At 38.1% G+C, this 22,366-nt stretch overlaps 1 protein-coding gene across 3 annotated transcripts in view; it reads right to left on the reverse strand.

Annotated features, from left to right (window-relative positions):
• Window positions 1–22,366, reverse strand: part of LOC140162942 (uncharacterized) — a 179,397-nt gene that overhangs the window by 117,243 nt on the left and 39,788 nt on the right. Inside the window, exons 13-26 of one of the 3 annotated variants that reach the window (XM_072186256.1) lie at window positions 18,455–18,565; window positions 17,459–17,593; window positions 16,736–16,798; window positions 14,757–14,873; window positions 13,331–13,396; window positions 12,285–12,407; window positions 10,572–10,694; window positions 7,672–7,788; window positions 7,187–7,300; window positions 5,667–5,702; window positions 4,831–4,947; window positions 3,780–3,893; window positions 2,377–2,412; window positions 845–967 (exon numbers count right to left, since the gene is read on the reverse strand). In XM_072186256.1, the coding sequence (XP_072042357.1) occupies window positions 845–967; window positions 2,377–2,412; window positions 3,780–3,893; window positions 4,831–4,947; window positions 5,667–5,702; window positions 7,187–7,300; window positions 7,672–7,788; window positions 10,572–10,694; window positions 12,285–12,407; window positions 13,331–13,396; window positions 14,757–14,873; window positions 16,736–16,798; window positions 17,459–17,593; window positions 18,455–18,565 (1,395 nt within the window). The remainder of the gene's footprint in view (window positions 1–844; window positions 968–2,376; window positions 2,413–3,779; window positions 3,894–4,830; window positions 4,948–5,666; window positions 5,703–7,186; window positions 7,301–7,671; window positions 7,789–10,571; window positions 10,695–12,284; window positions 12,408–13,330; window positions 13,397–14,756; window positions 14,874–16,735; window positions 16,799–17,458; window positions 17,594–18,454; window positions 18,566–22,366) is intronic. The other 2 variants (XM_072186258.1, XM_072186259.1) reach the window with 2 other exon arrangements.

The raw sequence follows: 22,366 nt of genomic DNA on the forward strand, positions 1-22,366 counted from the left end.
AGATAAAGATAAAAATATGGAGTAGTAAAATACATAAGAAAATAGACAATATAACATTAGAACCAAGTATGCTAGACCTTTGGTGTTTTCTGTAAAAACCTAGCCTATTGTATGTATAATGTAATAATTACAGTAACTCAATTTTCAAAAATGCTTCCTTTGGCCCCACGGACCAGATCGTGTCACATATCCATTTGGGTTGGGTGAAGTTTGTCTCACTAATCAGTCACATCTTTCGAGACACTACTACTTGAAGAGGTAGGTATTTTGACCAGTGCATTATACCTGTTCTCTCATACAGTACTGAGACCTGGCCAACCACCAAACATTTGGAGAAGAAACTCAGGGTGATAGAAATGGCTATGGAAAGAATTATGATGTGTACCAAAGAAGGACAGGATGACAAATATAGATTTAAGACAGAAATCAGGAGCTCAGGATATTATGTTGGCCATCCAATCAAAGCACATTACCCCTGTGGAAGATTTAGCTGAAGTCTTCCACAGAGGCAGTATGAGTTTCGAGTAGAATAGACAATTGGGCAACTTTCAAAATACTCACTCCAGTTGTGAAAGATATAGATAAAGCCATAATACAGGGGGAGTATGGGTTTCAAAATGATTAACCTAGACCAATTACATTTGAAAAACATACTCCCTCTGTGGAAAATATTTCCAAAATCTTCCACAGAGGTAGTGTGGATTTTAAATGGAATAGCCCAATGGAGATGGGATGTACACCTGGCTAGTAGCTCAAAACAGAATGGATTGGACATTTGGTGAAAAGGCATTCCTCTTGCAGTAGAGTGAAGTAGACTTAAGAAAAGGAAGTTCCTTATACGTACCAGGAGTACCGCATAATTCTGCACCTTCATCGCTGCCATCAGTGCAATCAACCTGACCGTTACATGTAAATCGTCTATCTATACACTGTCCACTGTCGCATTTGAACTGACCAAATTGACAACCTTTCATAATGAAAGAAGCAAAGATAAATAAAAGTTATACTCAAATGACTAGTATTTACCGTACATGTATGGGCAGGGGTAGCGCTAGGTTGCTTTTTGGGGTCACGGACCCACCAAAATAGAGTTCGGACCCCCTGTTTTTAAATTTCTGCAAGTTCAGGGGTCCCTGCAGACCCCCATTTTTTCAATCTAGCACTATTGCAGACATACTATTTATGCTGCATTTGGTTCGGGGGTCCCTGCGGACACTGGAGTGTTTAGTTCCAGCGCTACCCCTGTGTATGGGTACTAACCTGCGAGGACCGGTAAAATAATAAGTTTCTTTGTTTGTTTTTTATTTGGCAAGATCATTAGAATACAAAAACAAATGATTAGAGACAGAAAAATCATTACAAAGCACATCAATGTGATAAATTAATTATAGCTTAATTAAAACCAGCCACAAAGCCATTTAGGATCAGGACACACAGACAAAAAAAAATGACAAGCTGAGAAAACCCATTAAGCCCGCAGAAAAGGCAAGCTTATTTCCGATGAGGTCCCAAGAAAAAATGAGAGAACGAAAGGGAAACAAAAAATGCCTATGCAGTGAAATCTGCCATCTCTTGACTGAGAGCATTGCTGGCCAGATGGTGTGTGACACTTGATTTAAATGCAGACTTGGTAGACAATAAGTTGGATTTCAAACAGTGGCAGCACCAGGAATTTTTTTTGGGGGGCAAAGTGAATTTCAGGGGGAGGGAAAATTGATGCAAAAAGTGGACATTTACATAATTTTTGGGGTTTCGGCTCAAAAGTGGGTGGACAAATTGGGGGGCAAGAAAAATATTTGGGGGCCAAATGCCCCCTCCCCAATGTAGCGCCGACACTTATTTCAAATTATGGATATTTGAATTGATCCCTGGCTGTTTGTATATCCTGCCCTTGGCTATGGATGGCGGATACCTTCAAAATACGCCTAAGATAAGATAGACGTTTAAGATGCAATCTTAGACGTCTAAGAATTTCGCGGTAAACTTAAATCAACAAATGACAGGACCAGAAATCACAAACAACCAATCATCTTAGGCGTATTCAATTATTGACCAATGAAATCTTAGACGCCTAAGATTTTACACGCCTAAGATGTTTCTTAGACGTCCAAGATTGACCATTTGACCGCGACTAGTGATGGAAGGTATACGACGGATGCTGTTGAGATGCTCTCACAACTGGCGCCTGTTGTTGTTATTCAGACCCTGTAGATGATGTTGCAGGCTTGGCATGGTTGGCGGTCGTGTTAAGAATGTATCTTAGACGTCTAAGGTTAGGCATATTATCTTAGGCGTATTATGAAGGTATTCGCCATCTATACTTGGCAGCATATTCCTCCCAAGACCTTATTTTATTATAGACAAGTATAGACTTACCTGGTTCCTCAGTCAGTGGGCTCTCTGTTGTCATGACTATTTATGGAAAAAATGTCAAAAGGAGAAATTTATCAACTAGAAGCTTAAAGGAGTATTTCATGATCCTATATATATATATATATAGCATACTCTTTTTATGAAAGATATTCACGAAAAAAGCTTATTCCCAAAATTTCAGTTGATTCCGATTTTGTGTTTGCGAGTTATGCATGATTATGTGTATTACACTACTCATAGGACAGTGTTGTAATTTCGTTCTGGTACACCAGAACGAAATTCAAATTTCACGATATCTTTGCTAAACGTATTAATCTCCAAGAAATGTTTGGTACATAAATAATATGTAGCCAGAGGTTTCCAGTGGTATAAAAATCTTTTGAGAAAAGTGGGGGGATGAGGTTGTGGATCACAAAATGCCCTTTTAAGCACTCGTAGCACAAGTGTTCTGTTGCCTAAACATTACTGAATGAAGTGACACTCATCTGATCTCCAATGTTAATGCCATTTTTGATAAATGTTAATAAATAGGTATGATCCTTTGATTTTTTTTGAGTAGTGTACAAAGAGATTAGACCCAAAGAGTACCAACTCAAAATTGCCCCTTGTGTTATGCTATCAGTAGGGAAGCCAGGCCTATGAATTTTTTGTGTCATTGAACAGATGTTTCAAAGCCTTGACCATGTATATCAATAATATTAAGGGTAATACTTTATACTCCATTTAAGCTAGCTATATCTTTGAATTTCATACTCCATTTAAAATTCAAAGAAATGGCTACTTAAAATGTGACATTTAAGGGTAAAATATGAGAAAAATCCATAAATGTTGTCATTTATGTCCCCCTGTCCTTAGTGCATGGCGCCTCGGGCATAAACAAATGATCCTGCCCTCAATGCTTACCTCAACATCCCATTATTCAAAATTGTGCAATGTGACTTGTTGAAACATGTCACATGAAAGACCTTAAATTACAATTAGTGGTCAGGGCAACATACTTCTTCTTGCATACCAGCACACAGCAAAGTGCGATACAGTATAATTAAGCACTGTTACACATTCTACGCAAAGTATTACGCTTAGTTTTGCATTCAATATTTCTGCATTACTCGATGTCACTTACGTTTGGGCTACGTGTAGGCGCTCCATCTTGAAGTAAAGAACTTAAAATATGTGGGCAAAAAAGTGATATTTTCACTTTAAATTATACTATTTTGGGTCATAGACCAGAAATAAAGGGTGCAGCGTTATCCTTTACACCCAAATAATGTGTCTTCGGCAGTAAAAACATTTAAATAATGGGTTTGGCTGCGATTCAACCATTACTTATCTTTGGGTGTTAAGGTTAATGTAATACCCATTACTTCTTAATTAATGAACCCATGACCAAAAACTATTATCCATACCAGTTTCACAGTTGTCCCCAGTTGTTCCAGATACACAAAAGCATATGTAACTGAAGACCAGATTAAAGCATTCCCCACCATTCAAGCATGGGCCACTGCTACATGGATCAGCAACTGCAGAAATTAAAAATTAACAATAAGGTGATGAAAACGAAAAAAAAAAGTTTTACAGGCGGACAGAATTTTCAAGTAGGGTCGGTCAATCAGGAAGGAGGCTAAAATGACCTTAAAATAGAGGTTGTGCATATGATGTATCATACCGTAAATATGGCGGACTACTCAAATCCATTCAACAAATGCATGATTGCAATCTACCGCCACAGTTCGTCTCACACACGTAACAAATGCACTACGATCAAATAGGTTGACGACAGCGTTTGATTGAATGGACTGCACTGCGCCATGATTACGGTGAAGGACACCGGTTCAAATCCTTTGTTTGAAGCCAATCGATAAAAGCATGCAGGGCCTCTATATCACCACAAAATTGAGCAAATATAATCTACCGAATTTTGTAAATATCAAAAATCTGGGCCAAAATGTACAATTTTTCATGTCTGCATGCGTGTAAAACTACAATTTGCAGCGACATACACTGCCGCCGTAACATTCACTCGATCTTTCATGGCAACCATTGTTTGTAGTTATCGCAGGTTTAGCCAGCGCTCAACTTGGGCTGGTGGTAACACTATAGTAACAGGCACCCCCCTAGGAATGTACGAGGACTAGTGTGTTTGGTGGGTGTTCTCATTTGGCGGTTAACTACGGTCTGTGGGGGTCCATATTTGGTTGGGTATTTTCTGCTCAAAAAGATACATGGTTGTCGGTCTTTACAGGTTGGGGTGCACATGTGTATATTCATAAGGCCAAGAAAAAAAAATTGTTTGTTTGCTCTCTGTGACTGACCCAAAAACACACAAATCTTGTGGTTTCATTTTCTATATGTTAAAATGGCGGAATTGCTCATGAAGAAAAAAGGATCGATCTACCGGCCCTTCACATTTTTGTCTCTTAACGGCAAACAAACTATTTTTTGTCTTGGCAAACTTACTAGTTTCACAGTTAGCCCCAGTAAATCCTGGCAAACATGTACAGGTATATCCGCCACCAACACTTTGACTACACGTCCCTTCACTGAGGCATGGGTTACTCAAACATTCATTAATATCTGTGAATAAATCATGCAAATTGATCATGAATATTCATGCAAGTGTTAATTCTTTAGCTATATTACATTGAGGTCATCTATGGGACAGTGAATCAATATACCGTATTTCCTCGATTAAACACCCCTGGGATCGTGACAATTTCATAAAGAGGGACGTTTATTAAAGGTCATTTTCCTGTTAAAATTGTTAGGTAAGCTTAAAAATCATGCTGAAATGACGAACTTGGGATCAATGACTTCTGTAACAAAGTTACTTTTGCCAGTTATTGACGCCATTACCAATCGTGTGTACTCCATGGTAAGCTTACTACACATGATAACATGGAAAGTGTTTTTTTTCTTCAGGGGGAATTAGGGGGCCGTTTCTTAAATTAAATTTGTCAAAAAGACTGGAGGGGCATTTAACAAGTAGAATACTCTATGCCTTTCAGGTCTACTTTTACTATGCAATATGGCATGATAGTCCAACACACTAATCTAGAGAGCAGTCAGCAGCTATGGGGAAGCAGATCGAGTCATTGACTCTGGTATGAGAGGTCCTGGGTTTGACTCCCAGTGAAGACAAAAATCATTGACATTTATCCACTGTCAGATGTAACTGAGGACAAAGACCTTGCAGCCAGTTCGGATCAATGTGACACCTGGCTGTTTGTATAATCTGTCCCTTGGCATCATATTCCTCCGAAGACCTTATTTTGTATAGACAAGTATAGACTTACCTGGTGCCTCCGTCGGTGGGCTCTCTGTTGTCATGACTATTTATGAAAAAATATTAATAAGAGAAATTTATCATGCAAAAATATCAATAAGAGAAATTTATCATGAAAAAATATCAATAAGAGAAATTTATAAACTAGAAGGTAAGGCTGACAAAACATTTAAACAGTAAACGTATTGGCCATTTAAAACATTTAAACATAAAAAAATAAAAATAATGGTATTAAAATGCACACAGTCTGGTAAAAATATGTGCACTTTTCAAATTTAGTGCAAGAAAATGTTTAATATGATGCAAAACGGTCTATTTTTTTTGGCCCAAATGACCAAAACCACTAAAGACATGCATTTTATGTCCACAAATGAATTTCGAAGGTTAAATATGCAAGTCAAAAATCACAGAAAAATATTGCGATTGACTTTTGTGATTCAAACATCTATAGTATAGTTAATTCATTAGTATACTTTTCATGATGCATAAATCATTTGTGACCGTACACCACGAATGAGCCGTAAATGTCCTCAATTGTATTCTGAGTTACAGTGTAAAATGGGCATGAAGGTCGTATTCATAGGTACCTCAATTTGGTGCTACGTGTACCTCATTTAATGAGATACACGTAGCACCAAATTGTAATACCTATGAATATGACCTTCATGCCCATTTTTACACTGTAACTCAGAATACAATTGAGGACATTTACGGCTCATTCGTGGTGTACGGTCACATTTTTCAAAACAAAAATCACATGTTACATTTTTTGCCACAATTGGACAAAAATCACTAAAATGACATTTCCGCCTGTAAGCCTAATGTATTGTTTGAAGTGATTATTCATATTACAGATTCATGTCATTCATTCTCCACATCATATAGATGAGTTGACTTCTGACGCCAATGCCTGGCAGTATGTGCACGCATCATCACAATTTCCATTGTTTTTTTGCCTGGCAGTATGCGCGCACATCATATTTTGCTCAGGGCTCATGTTTTTAAAACTATCGCCACATCACAATAAAGCTATTGAACAGTGTAGTACTTGCATGGGGTTCATTCAAGCATATCGATATACCAGTCCATTGCCTTTGTTGATAAACATTGAGGTCAACTAATCTATAAATGTATTAAATTTATAATCCATAAGATACATGTAGCTAGATGTGATATTTTCGGATAACAAAATTAGAAAAATCCTTAAATGTCGTCATTTATGTCCTTAGGGCTGCCTCGGGCATAAACAAATGCGACCATCCACCACAAACCCAACGTAAAGTGGCCAGTGCTTACACAGAGATAATCATTATAGAAATTGATAGAATTTCAAGAACAAACTTGATTTTTGAGCACATATTTCCCAAGTAGTTATGACAAGCTTGTTTTCTGGAGATTTCAACTGTTTAATAACTGTTCTAAGATACTCAAAATTGTGACTTTACACTGGGTTTGTCGTGGATGATCCTGCCCTCAATGCTCATATTAATGAACCCGTAATCAAAACAGACCAAAGACTATTATCCTTACCAGTTTCACAGTTGTCCCCAGTTGTTCCAGGTATACAATCACATATGTAACTGAAGACCAGATTAATGCAATCACCACCATTCAAGCATGGGCCACTGCTACATGGATTAGCAACTGCAAAAATAAACATTGACCATAAGGTGACGGTAAAAACACACCATTTTACGGGCGGACACAGACTTTTCAAATGACCCTAACATATCACCACAAACTTTAAAAAATCAGGCAAAAATTTGATGATTATTTACAAACATATTTTGAAACATGTTCTGAATTTTTTCAAAAATTTTCAGTCAAAATCACTATATTTTGGCCAAAAACCTGCTGGTTTAACATGATTTTAGAAAAAACTAAACTTTCCCAAAACACCAAATCTAGGTCAGTCACCTAACACTGTTATATACCACAAAATCTCACAGTGCAAAGGTGGGTGACCATGCAACCGTTTGAGGGTAAACAAACAATTTTTTTCTTGGCCAACTTACCAGTTTCACAGTTAGCCCCAGTAAATCCTGGCAAACATGTACAGGTATATCCGCCACCAACACTTTGACTACACGTCCCTTCACTGAGGCATGGGTTACTCAAACATTCATTAATATCTGCAAATAAATCATGCAAATTGATCATGAATATTCATGCAAGTATTATTTCTTTAGCTATATTACATTGAGGTAATCTACATGGGTTGGGACACTGCACAAATATACTGAATTTCCTCGATTAAACACCACCCAGGATCGTGATGCATGGGTTACTCAAACATTTTAATATCTGCGAATAAATAATGCAAATTGATCATGAATATTCATGTAAATGTTATTTCTTCAGCTATATTACATTGGGGTATGGGACACTTAATAAATATACCATAATACTCAATTAAATTCCCCTTTGACTAAGGTCATTTTTAGAACAATAATTCCAGTTAAAATTGTTAGGTAAGCTTAAAAATCACGCTGATATGACACACTATTCAAACTAATTAAATTCCATCACCATTTATAAACAAGTTAGAAAATAATTAGAATTCATGTGCACTAAAGGATAAAATTGTTACCTATCAGCTTGTTAGATCAATGTAAGGCTGATCCAGGAAAATATCTACTGTTTGGTGCCATATTCCATGAAGCCAAAGACTACATGGAATTCAGCACCAGACCACAGCAATTTATAAACAAGTAGGGGAAGTAACAGTGTATTAATTCTTTGATTCACTTCAAGTTCGGCAGGGATATCAATGCCTTTTCACGGTTGCACTGCAAGCGTGTCAACAAACTGCCCTTGTACGTGTACGTGTATGCTCGTGTGCGATTAACTTTATGAGTGCGATTCAATACTACGGCCACCAAAATACACTCATACGTCACTTCCGAACTTGAGGCAAACCAATGTATAGTGTACTTTGGGACTGTATACAAAGCGCAAATTTTAGTTATTCCTTCATGTAATTTAACAGGAAATTAGAGTTAAGGTTAAGGTTATGATTAGGGTTAGGGTTAGAATACCGGTTAGGGTTAGGATTAGGGTTAGGATTAGGATTAGAATAAGGGTTATGGATGGTTAGGATTAGGGTTAGAATTAGAATTAGAGTTAGGATTAGGATTAGCTTACACAAAATAATTACATGAAGGATCAAAATTTCAGAATATTAAGGGTGTGAGTATGATATTATGTGATAGTTATATCAAAATGATGCAGTAGTCGGCAGCTTTTAGAGTATTACCTCGTGCAAGCCCCTCAAAGTTAGCCTAGTGTCAAGGCAGGGATTATACAGTTTATGGAACAAAGCTGTCTTAACTCCGAAAAAACCTTTAAAACTTGACTGGAACAGAAATTAGGATAAGGGTTAGGATTAGGGTTAGAGTTAGGATTAGGTTAGGTAGGTTAGGGTTAATTAGGATAAGGGTTGCATAATCCAATGCAAATTGCACGGCAGACATCCAGGATTGGAATGGCCAACATCAGGGTTCACAGTTTATCGCGGTTTCGCGTCCAGGACGCTTTTTGAACTCACTGGACCCGGAAAAAGTAAGATTATGTAACCTGAATGGATCCAGCAGGCTGTGCTTGGACCCGGAAAAAATCCCATCCAAGAAATAGAAAATTTCATCATAGATCGTCATTGTGCGATAACCCAGCTCTCAATCAGCTCACAGTACATTTTAAAATAACTTTTTATTCATAAATTACATACATAAATCACTGCAACATGATACACACCACATCGCTATTTCATGCACAGATATTTGATCAGTGATACGAGGGGAACTGTGGAAGAGGTTGACTTGCGATATTTTTTTTCGGATTGTGCAAATATTATGTTACAATAATACTGTCAACAATCGCGAAAACACGTTTTTGCAGTAGTTGTATATTTCAACCGAGCAAATATAACAAAATAACCAAATAATTAGATGATTAAAGTAGTGCATGTTATCAGGTAGTAATTGTAGTTCTTTATGAGAAAGTAGGCCGATCGCGGCAAGTCTCTTTTACCCAGTAATTTGACTCGACTTTGGTAAGTTTTGGGTGCGAATTCGCATACTTTAATATTTATCGTTTGCGCCAGTACTGAAAATACATTTCCGGGTGTTTCTGAAGTTTCGTACATAAGTACAATTTGGACCCACAAAAATCAATTTGGGACCCGCAAATTTCAACTAAATGGGATCTGAATGGGTCCAGCATAAAAAAGTGGACCCGGTTATTTGAGAGCAAACTGTGAACCCTGGCCAACATAGTGTGCAACTATACCTACTTGATAGCTAGCTGAATGAAAGCATGTTGATAGCTAGCAGGGATTATACAGCTTATGGAACAAAGCTGTCTAATCTCTGAAGAGAAAAAAACCTTGAAAACTTGACAGGAACAGAAATTAGGGTAAGGGTTAGAGTTAGGGTTAGGGTTAGGATTAGGTTAGGGTTAGAATAAGGTTGCATAATCCAAATTGCACGGCAGACATCCAAGCCAGGATTGGAATGGCCAACATAGTGTGCAACTATACCTACTTGATAGCTAGCTGAATGAAAGCATGTTGATAGCTAGCAGGGATTATACAACTTATGGAACAAAGCTGTCTAATCTCTGAATTAAGAAAACTTGAAAACTTGACAGACAAAGAAATTTTAATCTAATCACATATACTGTTACTGCTGGAAATGCACTCAAAATGCACACAAAATTCCACCTGCATAGCTTAATACTGAGGTTGCAGTGCAAACTTCCACAGGGGGTGTGAATTTCGAAAGGAATATTACTTAGCCCACTGCTGTTAGCCTTTAGGTTTTAAAGCAAGACACAGAAAACCCTTGCCTTAATGAACTAGAAAGGCTTGAAGAGAAAATGTATTAAATATGTTACCAAATTTAGTAGCGTCCATTACCTACTGGGCAATTCATTTCATCACCCCCACCCTGGCAATCTTCAACTCCATCACACACTTCTAGTTGATGGAGACACTCCCTACCCCCAGGGAGGGGACAAGTGAACATTCCTGTGGGACATCCTGTGAGTTGATATAGAAGAGAGGAGGCAAGCAATGTTATGGTTATGCAGCAAATCAAGCATGTAGCTGGGGAAATTAGTGTGGGGTGCAATGGGGGGTATTCATGCATCTGTTTTCATCCACAAATATGGAATTTTGTATGAATCTTAGCTCATAAAATATGGACATAAACAGAGCTCAAAAAGAAACTTATAATTTTTCACAAGGTCATATCTTAAAATCTTATCCATCAAAACGAACCAAAATTACGCACAGGTTTACTTCAATACTCTACTTTAAACACATGTCAGTAACCAAACAGTTATCCAACTGACACAACAGCAATATGCACTGACATGGAATACCTTCCTGAACCACATTCACAGCCCAATATTGGCACCCAACACAAGAAATCTGTGAGAATGATTACAAGATCCTTGCTCAGGTAATAATTCCCAAAGAGTAAGTGGAATAGTAAGAAACAAGTTGTGAAAAATTATAAGTTTCTTTTTGAGCTCAGTTTCTATTCCAGAGGGTGCTACCTTTAGAAATAATTTAGCCTATGCCCCCATTTGAGGTCTAATTTCAGGTCCACTGTGTAATTAAATTCACACTCACGATTCAATTCTACACCCAGCAAAATACGCTCATAATCACTTCCGAACTTGAGGTGAACCAATGTATAGTGTGCTTTGGGATTGTATACAAAGCACAAATTCCAGTTAATCCGTGTAATTTTACAGGAAATTAGGATTAGGGTTAAGGTTAGGGTTAGGGTTAGGTTTATGGTTAGGTTTTGGATTAGGATTAGAATAAGGGTTAGGGTTAGGATTAGGGTTAGAATAAGGGTTATGGTTAGGAGTAGAGTTAGGATTAGGGTTAAGATTAAAATTAGAGTTAAGGTTAGGATTAGCATACACAAAATAATTACATGAAGGATGAAACCCAAATTTCAGAATGTAAAGTGTGAGTGTTAGGATATTATGTGATAGTTATATCAAAACGATGCAGAGTTAGCCTACTATCAAGGCAGTGATTATACATACAGCTTATGGAACAAAGCTGTCTAATCTCTGAAGAGAAAAAACCTTGAAAACTTGACAGGAACAGAAATTAGGATTAGGGTTATAGTTAGGATTAGGTTAGGGTTAGAATAAGGTTGCATAATCCAATGCAAATTGCACGGCAGACATCCAAGCCAGGATTAGAATGGCCAACATAGTGTGCAACTATAGCTACTTGATAGCTAGCTGAATGAAATTGTGTTGATAGCTAGCAGAGATTATACAGCTTCTGGAACCAAGCTATCTATATCTGAAGAGAAAAAAACCTTAACAACTTGACAGCCAAAGAAATTTAATCCAATCACAAATACTGTTACTGCTGGAAATGCACTCAAAATGCACACAAAATTCCACCTGCATAGCTTAATACTGAGGTTGCAGTGCAAACTTCCACAGGGGTGTGAATTTCGAAAGGAATATTACTTAGCCCACTGCTGTTAGCCTTTAGGTTTTAAAGCAAGACACAGAAAACCCTTGCCTTAATGAACTAGAAAGGCTTGAAGAGAAAATGTATTAAAATGTTACCAAATTAAGTTGCATCCATTACCTACTGGGCAATTCATTTCATCACCCCCACCCTGGCAATCTTCAACTCCATCACATACTTCTAGTTGATGGAGACACTCCCTACCCCCAGGGAGGGGACAAGTGAACATTCCTGTGGGGCATCCTGTGAGTTGATATAGAAGAAAGGAGGCAAGCAATGTTATGGTTAAACAGTACCGTATTAATCAAGCCTGTAGCTGGTGTTATGTGCCCCCAAAATATTCCATGGTAGTCATTAAGGGATGAAATTAAAACTCGACCGGCAGCTGACCGCCGGTTCCGTCCAGTTTCCATTGTTTAGAACAACAGCAACCCCGCCCAGAACCGGCGGTCAGTGCTGGTCGAGTTTTGATTTTGTCCCCAAAAGATATGTCTTTTTTCATCAGATATTAGTTTTCACTTGTTTTGACATTTATTTCCTTTGTTTGTACATGGAATATTCTGGAAACTCAATGGAAAATGCTAGTTAACAATTATACATAATGGAAGCTACTAGAATGATCATGATTGCCACAGTACTAAGTGGTGGCACTATGACAGTAATCATGGTACACAGGTGAATGATTATGATTGGTTTGTGTTGAGGTAATGAGTTATTCTTAGAAATGCTGTAATATGCCATAAATAGTAATCATGATACAGTACACACAGGTGAATGATTATGATTGGTTTGTGTTGAGGTAATGAGTTATTCTTAGAAATGCTGTAATATGCCATAAATAGTAATCATGATACAGTACACACAGGTGAATGATTATGATTGGTTTGTGTTGAGGTAATGAGTTATTCTTATATGCTGTAAAATGCCATAAATAGTTAAGATTATTCTAGAATGGTAAGAAATGATATAATAAAGCCAGGATAGGAAATGATTGAGGCAGCGGTACTTCAAGGCAACTTTGATACTCCAAATTATGCTTCCACAACTGGAGTGAGTATTTCAAATGGAAGTTACCAAACTGTTTATTCTATTCAAAACTCATACTCCCTCTGTGGACAAATCTTCCACAGGGGCAGTGTGGATTTTAAATGGAATAGTACATTTACCTGGTTCCTCAGTCATTCGCTGCTCTTCTGTGGTAGGGACAACTGGGCTCTTTGTTGTTGTCATGACTGTTTAAAATGAAAACGAATGAAAAGAAATTGCATCAATGTAGTAGATTGAACAAATATTAATCCTTTCCCAGAGCAGACAGCACACATAAACGTTGAAAAAAACAACAACCAAAAAACAGTGCATCTGGCCGGATTCGAACCAGCGACCATTAGTCTAATGTAGTAGACTATTAATGAAGTATGACATTCTTGAACCAAATTTGTTAGAAACCCCATGGGCACGACTAAAGTGCTTTCCACACTGATGTTGCAGTGACATCAGTGCGCATTTCATTGGGCACAGCTACAAATCGCTAGTGTTCGCTAAAAGCACTGGCGTACACACGCACGCACTTAAGATGCCGCATAGATGTAGGAGCGAATCAGCTGCCTCAACGCTTTGATATCACTGCCACATCAGGGAGGAAAATACTTTACCTTTCTAACAAAGCTCCTGATTGGCTAATCACATGATATAATCAATGGGGTTACGGTGCACTACTTTTACCCGTTGCATTCATATGCAAAAACTATATGCACATATATGCACACTGTATAGTGTGCTGAGGCTTGTGGCTCAATGTCTAGGCTATAAATCACTACACTTTTTTTCTTATAAACAATTCCAAATGGGCTGATTACAAAGTGCTACATGGTGAATTTAATTTCACATCTAGCCTCATGTACATGTGAAAGATTCTATATAAGAAAACCAGTTTTGTTTTGTTTTGGTCTCATTATTCCATTTGAAGAAAGAACAAGGTATACCGATTTGCTGTGAGGAAATCAGTAAAACATAGTGTCGTTGGACAGGAAAAACCTCCTTTGTGTCATTGGCCCCTGAACATGTTCAATACAAAACCTCCTATGTAATCTGTTGGCAGCTTTGTTTTAAACATGTTCAGGGGCCACAAGCACATAGGAGGTTTTTCCTGCCCAACGACGATAGCCAGAATACAGGGAGACAAGAAACAATAAATGTAGGCACAGAAGTAGGTAAAGTTCAATAGCCAAAAATTACTAATTCGAAAACCCACAGAACTGTAAAACCTGAAAAAAAACAGGGGCCAACAAGAATCGAGTATACAATAAAAAAGTGCATGGGGAACAAGCGATGAAAATCACTGTGTACGCATAAACAGACAAACTAAACCAAACAAGACAGAAAACCACAAATGGGCGGTTTCAGTTGATATCCATATACCCCCTATGGAAGACATGACCTTATTAATCTCCCACACAGGGAGTGTGAATTTTAAATGGGGTTACCTGAATGGTTCACTCCATTTGAAATCTACACCCTCTGACACTTGAGATTAAGGTCATGTCTTCCATATTATGGACTGTATGGATTTCAATTGGAATAACTCATTCCTACCGGTTTCACAGTTGACCCCTGTTGACCCCGGTGCACAAAGGCAGTAATAGAAGAAGCCAGGTTCATTAAAACATTGGCCACCATTCAAGCATGGGTTACTACTACACGGTCGAATAACTGCAAAAATAAACATTAGTATCAATTACTAAATCACATGCATTCATAATCTAGCTTCCAACACCATGAACCCAACTGCAACATTCTACCAGAGCACATCGTCAATATAGAAGACACAATTTCAGTTCAGAAAACCTTTGCTAGCTACATCAGCCAGCGAAAGATATTTCAAAAATCTTCCACAAGGGGAGTGTGGACTTTGAATAGAATAGTCCAAGTCCAATATAAGCTTTTTCAATATCGCATTCACACAAAATAGTTGCCCAAATGCTATCACAGACCAATAGGCCTATACATTAAATTTGAGAAGTTTGTAATAGCTGATGAAAAAATATGAGATAATTTTTCAAAACTGCCGGTTTTGTCAAAATACATTGCAGCTCTCATTTGGTAATTTGTGTTATTTTAGGAATGTACCACATCATGAAATCAAAATAAGGTCACTCTAAACATGTCAGTCAACCATCCGCAAAAATTCTGGGAATAAAGTGAACTGATTCTGATCATATCCACTTTATTTATTTGTTTGTTCGTTTCCTTCATTCATTCATTCATTTATTCATTCATTTATTTATTTATAACATTCGGCCGAAGCCAGGCTAAGCCCAATAGTGCTCAGAGGTTACTAAATTTAAGGGATGCCATCCGGATATATGATGGGGCAGTGATATGGGAAGAGGTCCGATTTTAGATGGAGGAGGAAAACTGGAACACCCGGAGAAAAACCTGCGAGGACGAGCATGAATCGGCAACCAAACTCACATGTGGCACTGCGGGGAATTGAACCCCAACCACAGTGGTGAGAAGCGAGTGAGAAGACCACTACACTAACCCGCCCTCCTTTACTTCACACAGTAAAAGCTTTAAGTACTTGTGTGAAATGCACAAGAAAAATTTAGATAAATACTGTGCTGCGATCAACTCGTAATAGCCAAAATGTTTTTTTAATAATGAACATGGCAACAAATTCTAGGTACAGATGCATTTTACATGCAGAGGGTAGCCACATTTGTAACATTTGCCACGAAATGAGCATTAACTCGCAAGTTGGTAGTTTCGAGACGACCAGGCAACTTTATTGGTGTTCTTTGTTTTGCACGCACCTGTTTAAGCCAATAGTACCGTACTGACGCGAGTATAGTCCCACCCTGTTTTTGGGTGAACATTTTTCAAAATTGGGGGGTGGGACTATACTCGAAATTTCAAAAAAAAAGTTTCTTATTTTTTCGGTTCTGCAGGGACTCAGACATAGATGCTAGGATCATCCATGTGTGACCTAAAAAAAAAAAATGATGTTTTGTATTTTTAATATGAAAATTGATAATTTGTATTCATGTCATACTCTATTAATGATTTCAAAATGCATTGAATTTGAATGCATTTTGAAATCATTAATAGAGTATGACATGAATACAAATTATCAATTTTCATATTAAAAATACAAAACATCTTGAAATTTTTTTTTTTTTAGGTCAACCATGAATGATCCTAGCATTTAAATCTAGGTCCTTTTTTTTTTCAATTTCTGAAATGTTTCGAAAATTTGGGGGTGGGACTTTACTCGAAGGTGGGACTATACTCGCGTCAGTACGGTATATCGGTATGTCATTTGAGAATGGGAACGCAATGGGCCATTCACAAAACGACATACTACTGGCTTGTCCAGTCAGCCAGGATGTCTCAAAACCACCAACTTGCGACTTTACGCTTATTTCGTGGTACAAAGTAGGTCACATTAGCATTCTGTGCATCATTTTCTTTCCAAATATATTTTCAAAAATATTTATAATTAAAATGTAATTAAAAAAATTTCTACCCAATCATTTGCAAATGATTGGGTAGAAATTCTTAAATAGACTTACCAGGTTCTTCAGTCATTCGTTGTCCTTCTGTTGTGGGGACAACCGGGCTCTTTGTCGTCACAACTGTTAATGAAAGCAAAAAGTCAATAAGAGAAATTTCATCAATTTAGTACACTAATGAAGTATGACATTCTCTTACAGAGCACATGATTGGTCAATTACAAGATATAATCACCTGAGTAACCAATCAAAACAGAGCTCTCAGCAATTTTAAGCTCAACCCCCCTCAGCTCTACTGACTATTCTTACCATATCTCTGATTGGCTCAATTCACCCTTTGAACAGATCAACCATCTTGCTACCAAAACAAGGTTCTCAATTCAAACACATGCACTCAAGGTGCATTTTTGTTTTTCACGTTTTTGTAGCAACATGCCAGTACGCTTTTGCAAAGCGTATGGGGTAATTAATGCATGCGTACGAAAGGCGTACACACCTCATTTTGAGATGACCATGACAAAGGGTCAATACATGATTGATTGGTGTGCCCAGGGGCAGCTCTAAAGGCTTCAGCTCCATGCCCCCAGGTTTCCTGCAAAATCATGCAAATCCACCTATTCTGGGTATATTCCAGTAACTCAGCACCCAGGGTTTGAATCTTTTTGAATATGCCCCTGGTGATACACCTACAGGTTGCCTACCCTCCCCGAAGGGTTCTATACCACCTCCCCTACCACCAGAGGGGATTCTACTGACTGCCCAAAAATATTTTATTTACTTTACCTTGGCATAATTCATGTTCATCACTGCCATCCTTACAATCCACGACACCATCACATTCCTCGAATGCATAGATGCATTGTTGACCATCAGCACATAGCATTTCAAATGATGTACACATTGGTGCTGGGGATGTTGCTGAAAAAGGAAAAACAATGTTGTTTGATAAACATTCTTAAACATGTTGTACCCATGACCACATCAAGTTACATGTACAGCACACACCGACATCGCCTGGCTAATAATTACTTGGTGCATCAGAGATACTAAAATCAATACCCGGGATCAATACATGTGAATGTGCTATGCACGAGTTTGATATGAGACGAAAATCTTTGGATACCAGGTAGAAAATGATGAATATCTCCCGTAAATGATTTCGTCTAAAGAAGCCAGATGTGGTTCCTTGCACTTGAATATATGTTTTGAATAGATATGATAGTCGTTAGCTAGCATCTTGAGAAAGAAGCTTGCGTCTTGAACTCAAAAACTGACAATAATTCTGATTTTATATGTGCCGACTATATAGCGCCGTGTATAGGCCAATTGTGGAGGTAGTCTAAAAGCAGATGACTTATGGCGTACCATGGATGGTCACTCACACACAAGCGAGGTCAGTCACCGGGCAATTGTCAGTAGCCTTAGTCAGATGTCCTTCGCCCCATTATGCGTCTCAAAACTATTAAACAGGTCGGAACAAAATGGCTATGCGTGGCGGTGGATTCAACCTACCATGGCGATTTCTGCCATGAAGATATCAGGGCGATGACAGTATCATGACACTGTGCAGCAGTTCTTCCTAAATATTAATGCTCTGCTTGCTAGCCATAGGCTTCAACATGAAAAGTCCCAGTCTAGATTCCAGACAGTGATCCCCCCGCAGCAACATTTCATGGAGGAGCCTGGCCCCATCGTTTTGAAGAGATGGGCACTCCAGCCTGTGAATGCAGGTTCATCCCTTTACCCCTTTTACTGCATTTTTGCTTCTATACAACTTACCACATTCAGCTTCATCACTGCCGTCGTCACATTCCTCCATGCCGTTGCATACATTTCTGTTATCAATGCACGCCTTACTAGTAACACACTGGAATTCATGTCGCTTGCAGGCTGCAATTATCAAATGAGAAAAAAATATACACATGATGTGATGCTGAACATGAAATTATGTTATGTTATGATATTCTCATCCCATATGCAGATGGGCAGGGGTGTATCCCAGGGGGTGCACTTCAATATGAAATGGATATAGGTGTAGGGCTGGCACTTTCACAGTATATAAGGAGCATTCGGTGAGAGCAAAATGTCAAAAATATGGGGTCACTGGGTGAGAGCATGTATTTTTAGCATTCGGTGAGAACAAAATGTACAAAATATGGGGTCATTGGGTGAGAGACGGACCATTTGGATCTAAATTAGGGGCGTATTTGGTGAGAATATGACCTTTTTTTAAAGGAAAAATATGGGGTCTTTGGGTGAGAGAGCATGTGCTCATCTAAAAATATGGGGTCTTTGGGTGAGAGCGATGCTGAAACAGCCCTACATATGCGTCACCTCCAAAATTGTAGTGCCCCCCCCCGGGCCATGGAGCCAGGGAGGGCAATATTTCCAACTATTTCTACTAAAGTGACTTTCCTGGGACAAATGTGCACAAATCACACAAAAAATTTTAATGCTAAAATGGGCCACAATCAATACAACTTAAAATAAAATCAGTACAATTGTAGCCTAAAACCAGGTGAAAGGAAGATGCACCGTTACAACTTTTAGTTATATTGATGAAATTATGAGTACTGTTCTCACAACAACTTTTAGTTAATTTTGTTGTGGTATTTCGAGTTTTCATTTAACCTATAGTCTACATATCTACCTCCAGTCAGCGGCACTATAGCTTTGAAGTTCAGCGTGTTTTATGTTACCTTAGCTTTACTTGGTGCATGTACATATTTTTATGTGCACGTTCAAAGAAACAATAAGCCAACGCAGTACATTCTGAACTTCAAAGCTACTGCCACTGACTGGAGGCAGTGTTGCCAAAACTTGTCAGCTTCAAGGCGCGGCGCATTGACTCGCCAGGCCGCGGTAAAGGATTCTCAAGTAGCCCAATTTTCTAAGCTTCAAAAAAGCGCCCAATACCGGATATTTGGGCGGATTTACCCGAATTTAGAACACAAAACACACAATTGGGCGGAAAAACACTTCAATTTGAAACTTCCGGTACTTACTGGGAAGTTACTGACCGATCAATAAATGGTCACAAAACCCATTGTAATTTCAATTTGGAGCTTCAAAGACTCAAAACCTTTATAAATCGACTAAATTGAAAGGAAAATACATCAAATTAGTGCCATGCCTGAGACTGTCAAAAGTAGCCCAATTTTAGACAAGTAGCGGCATGCTTTTTGAGTAGCGACAAGTGATCGCCAAGTAGCCCAATTGTGCGCCTAAGGCGCGGCGTTGGCATCGCTGTATACACTATATCATTTCACACAAATGTGGACTGTGGAGTAATCTGTATTTTGTAAAGGTGTTATCATCAATGGGGCATATCCATACTACCCACTTCTATTGTGCAGTTTAATATGAAGATAATCAATAACACTAATTAAATGTGAATTCTGGAATGGCCAAGGTCCAATGCTTCTTTAACCTTTTGCCAAACCCTCCAAGATAATTTGAAACCTATTAGTGGTACGCAGTTCTGAAGCCTTCCGCTAGGAATGAGACGATCATTTGAACATTAAATTTTTTTTGGGCCTTATGATGGCGAAACTGTTGAAAAACATGTACCAATTAATAAGGAACACAATAAATAAATAAACTTTTTCTTTATAATATTTTCACAACCAGAACTTAAGCTTCAGTGGTTCAGTTTTGGAGCTTACTATAAAAGTGCAAATTTTCACGCTACATTTAGTTTCACGCTTTTCACGTTCCAGGCTGCAACCATGAAAATAACAACAAGCAAATATATTCCTTTTGTGTACAGATCAGTGTAATTATAAGGAAAATTTACACTTTTACAGTAATTTATTATCTGTTAAGTCAAGTTACAAATCTCAATTTTTAACAAAGTATTTACAAGGTGTCTTTTTGTTGCAATACATCACTATTTTAATCAGCATGAAGGGGTTGGGCATGAGGCCTTGAAATTAACATTTTACAGGGACGCCTATTATCAAGGCGCGGCCACTGAGTCATCGGTACAATCAAGAACACCAAATTCTAGTGTACATGCAGTGTTGCCAAAACTTGCCAGAACTAAGGCACAAAGAATTCAATTGGCCCACCGGGCCACAGTAAATATTTAGTAGCCCAATTTGGTACAAGTCGTCATAGCAAGTTTCATGGAGACTGAGCAGCATGCAGTAAGCCATCTGAACCTCAAGGGTGCTACCAGCCGAATTATTAGCCTCTAAGAAGAACTATTTTGATTGGCTAGTGCTATATCATGTACCGTATTAATCCAATTAGAGATGTGGTAAGAATAGTCATTAGGCCTGAACGGGATTAAGCTTAAAATTGCTCTAAAATCTAAAAGCTCTACTTGTATTGGTTACTCAGATAATTATACCATGTAATTAACCAATAAGAAGCACTGTAAGAAAGACAGTAGTGCCCACGGGGTAAGCTGTGTTGGAATCACTGAATGTGTACAATGCTTTGGGCAGGCAGGCAATTCTGCCAAGGCCTGCTTGGTCACCAAAGCATGCAATCACATGCTAAAGAATACATCCAAAGATACACATTTTGAGAAGCACCAAGGCAAAGACATGGGGCACCCAAGGCAATTGCCTTCAGTGCCTTTGGTTATTTTTTTCCCTGCAATATATGTCAAGGTCAAAAAATATTCAATGGGCCTTGACCAATTTTGGGGTGCTACCTAGGTAACAAACGACACATACCAAACAAATACTGCAACCTATTATTTGTTGGGTTGTTTACGTTGCAATTTGTTTTTAAAATGGCTATGTTACAGATACGTCAAAGTCAAACCATACAATTCTTGAATCCTTATGACAAAAGCAATACTTTGGTACCGTATATGGATTTGTAAAAGTAAGTAAGACCTTTCTCATGGTTTTCAACAAAATTGTGACCATACATGTAGCTTTCTGCTGATATCTCAAAAAGGTGCAATGCAGACAAGTTACATCATAAAATTCTTTAATCCTCATGGCAAAAGGAATACTTTGGTAACCGGTTTTAACTACATTTTTTAAAGTCAGAACTTTGAAGCCAAAAGTGGTGTTTATATCTTCAAAAAAACAAAATTTTTAAATCCACATGACAATAGGGATTTATATGGGTCATAAACTTTGTCAGTTTGAGCCAAAAGTGTGACCTCACACAGTGTCAACACCCTGTATTATAAATATTTTTTTCCATACAGCTCAATACTCCGTTGAAATCAATATTCTATTATTGATACAGATAAAGAAAGTTTACATATGCATTGTGTTATAGGACGTGCACCTGGAACTTAACTAAATGGGCTACACGCGTTCCTTTATACCTATACAGTATAATTGTCATTCTCAAAATTAAATATATCTCAATTTTTACGTTGGATTTCAAATTTTTTACATTAAAAATGCAGTAAAAGATATCCACAGCAAGCTGCAAGGCCCGCTAATTAGTGTACTGCTTTTCGAGTGAGTGTACTGGAAACAAAACCCTGGTTTTACCTGAAAACAAATTTTTTCTTGTAATAGAAACATCATATGGGGTACTAGAGCATGCACAAATCGTAATAATGTGTAGAATATAGAAACGCTGTGGTATCTCATATGATAGTCATGGTATGCTTAGCCTGAGTCGCTCGGCCTATCTCGAACAAAATCGCGATGCGTAGCTGTTAAAAAACGAGAGGATTCGCTGTACTATCACGGCAATTTTTAACATGAAGAT

The sequence above is a fragment of the Amphiura filiformis genome, chromosome 10 (assembly GCF_039555335.1).
Source record: "Amphiura filiformis chromosome 10, Afil_fr2py, whole genome shotgun sequence".
In the NCBI taxonomy this organism is placed as follows: domain Eukaryota; kingdom Metazoa; phylum Echinodermata; class Ophiuroidea; order Amphilepidida; family Amphiuridae; genus Amphiura; species Amphiura filiformis.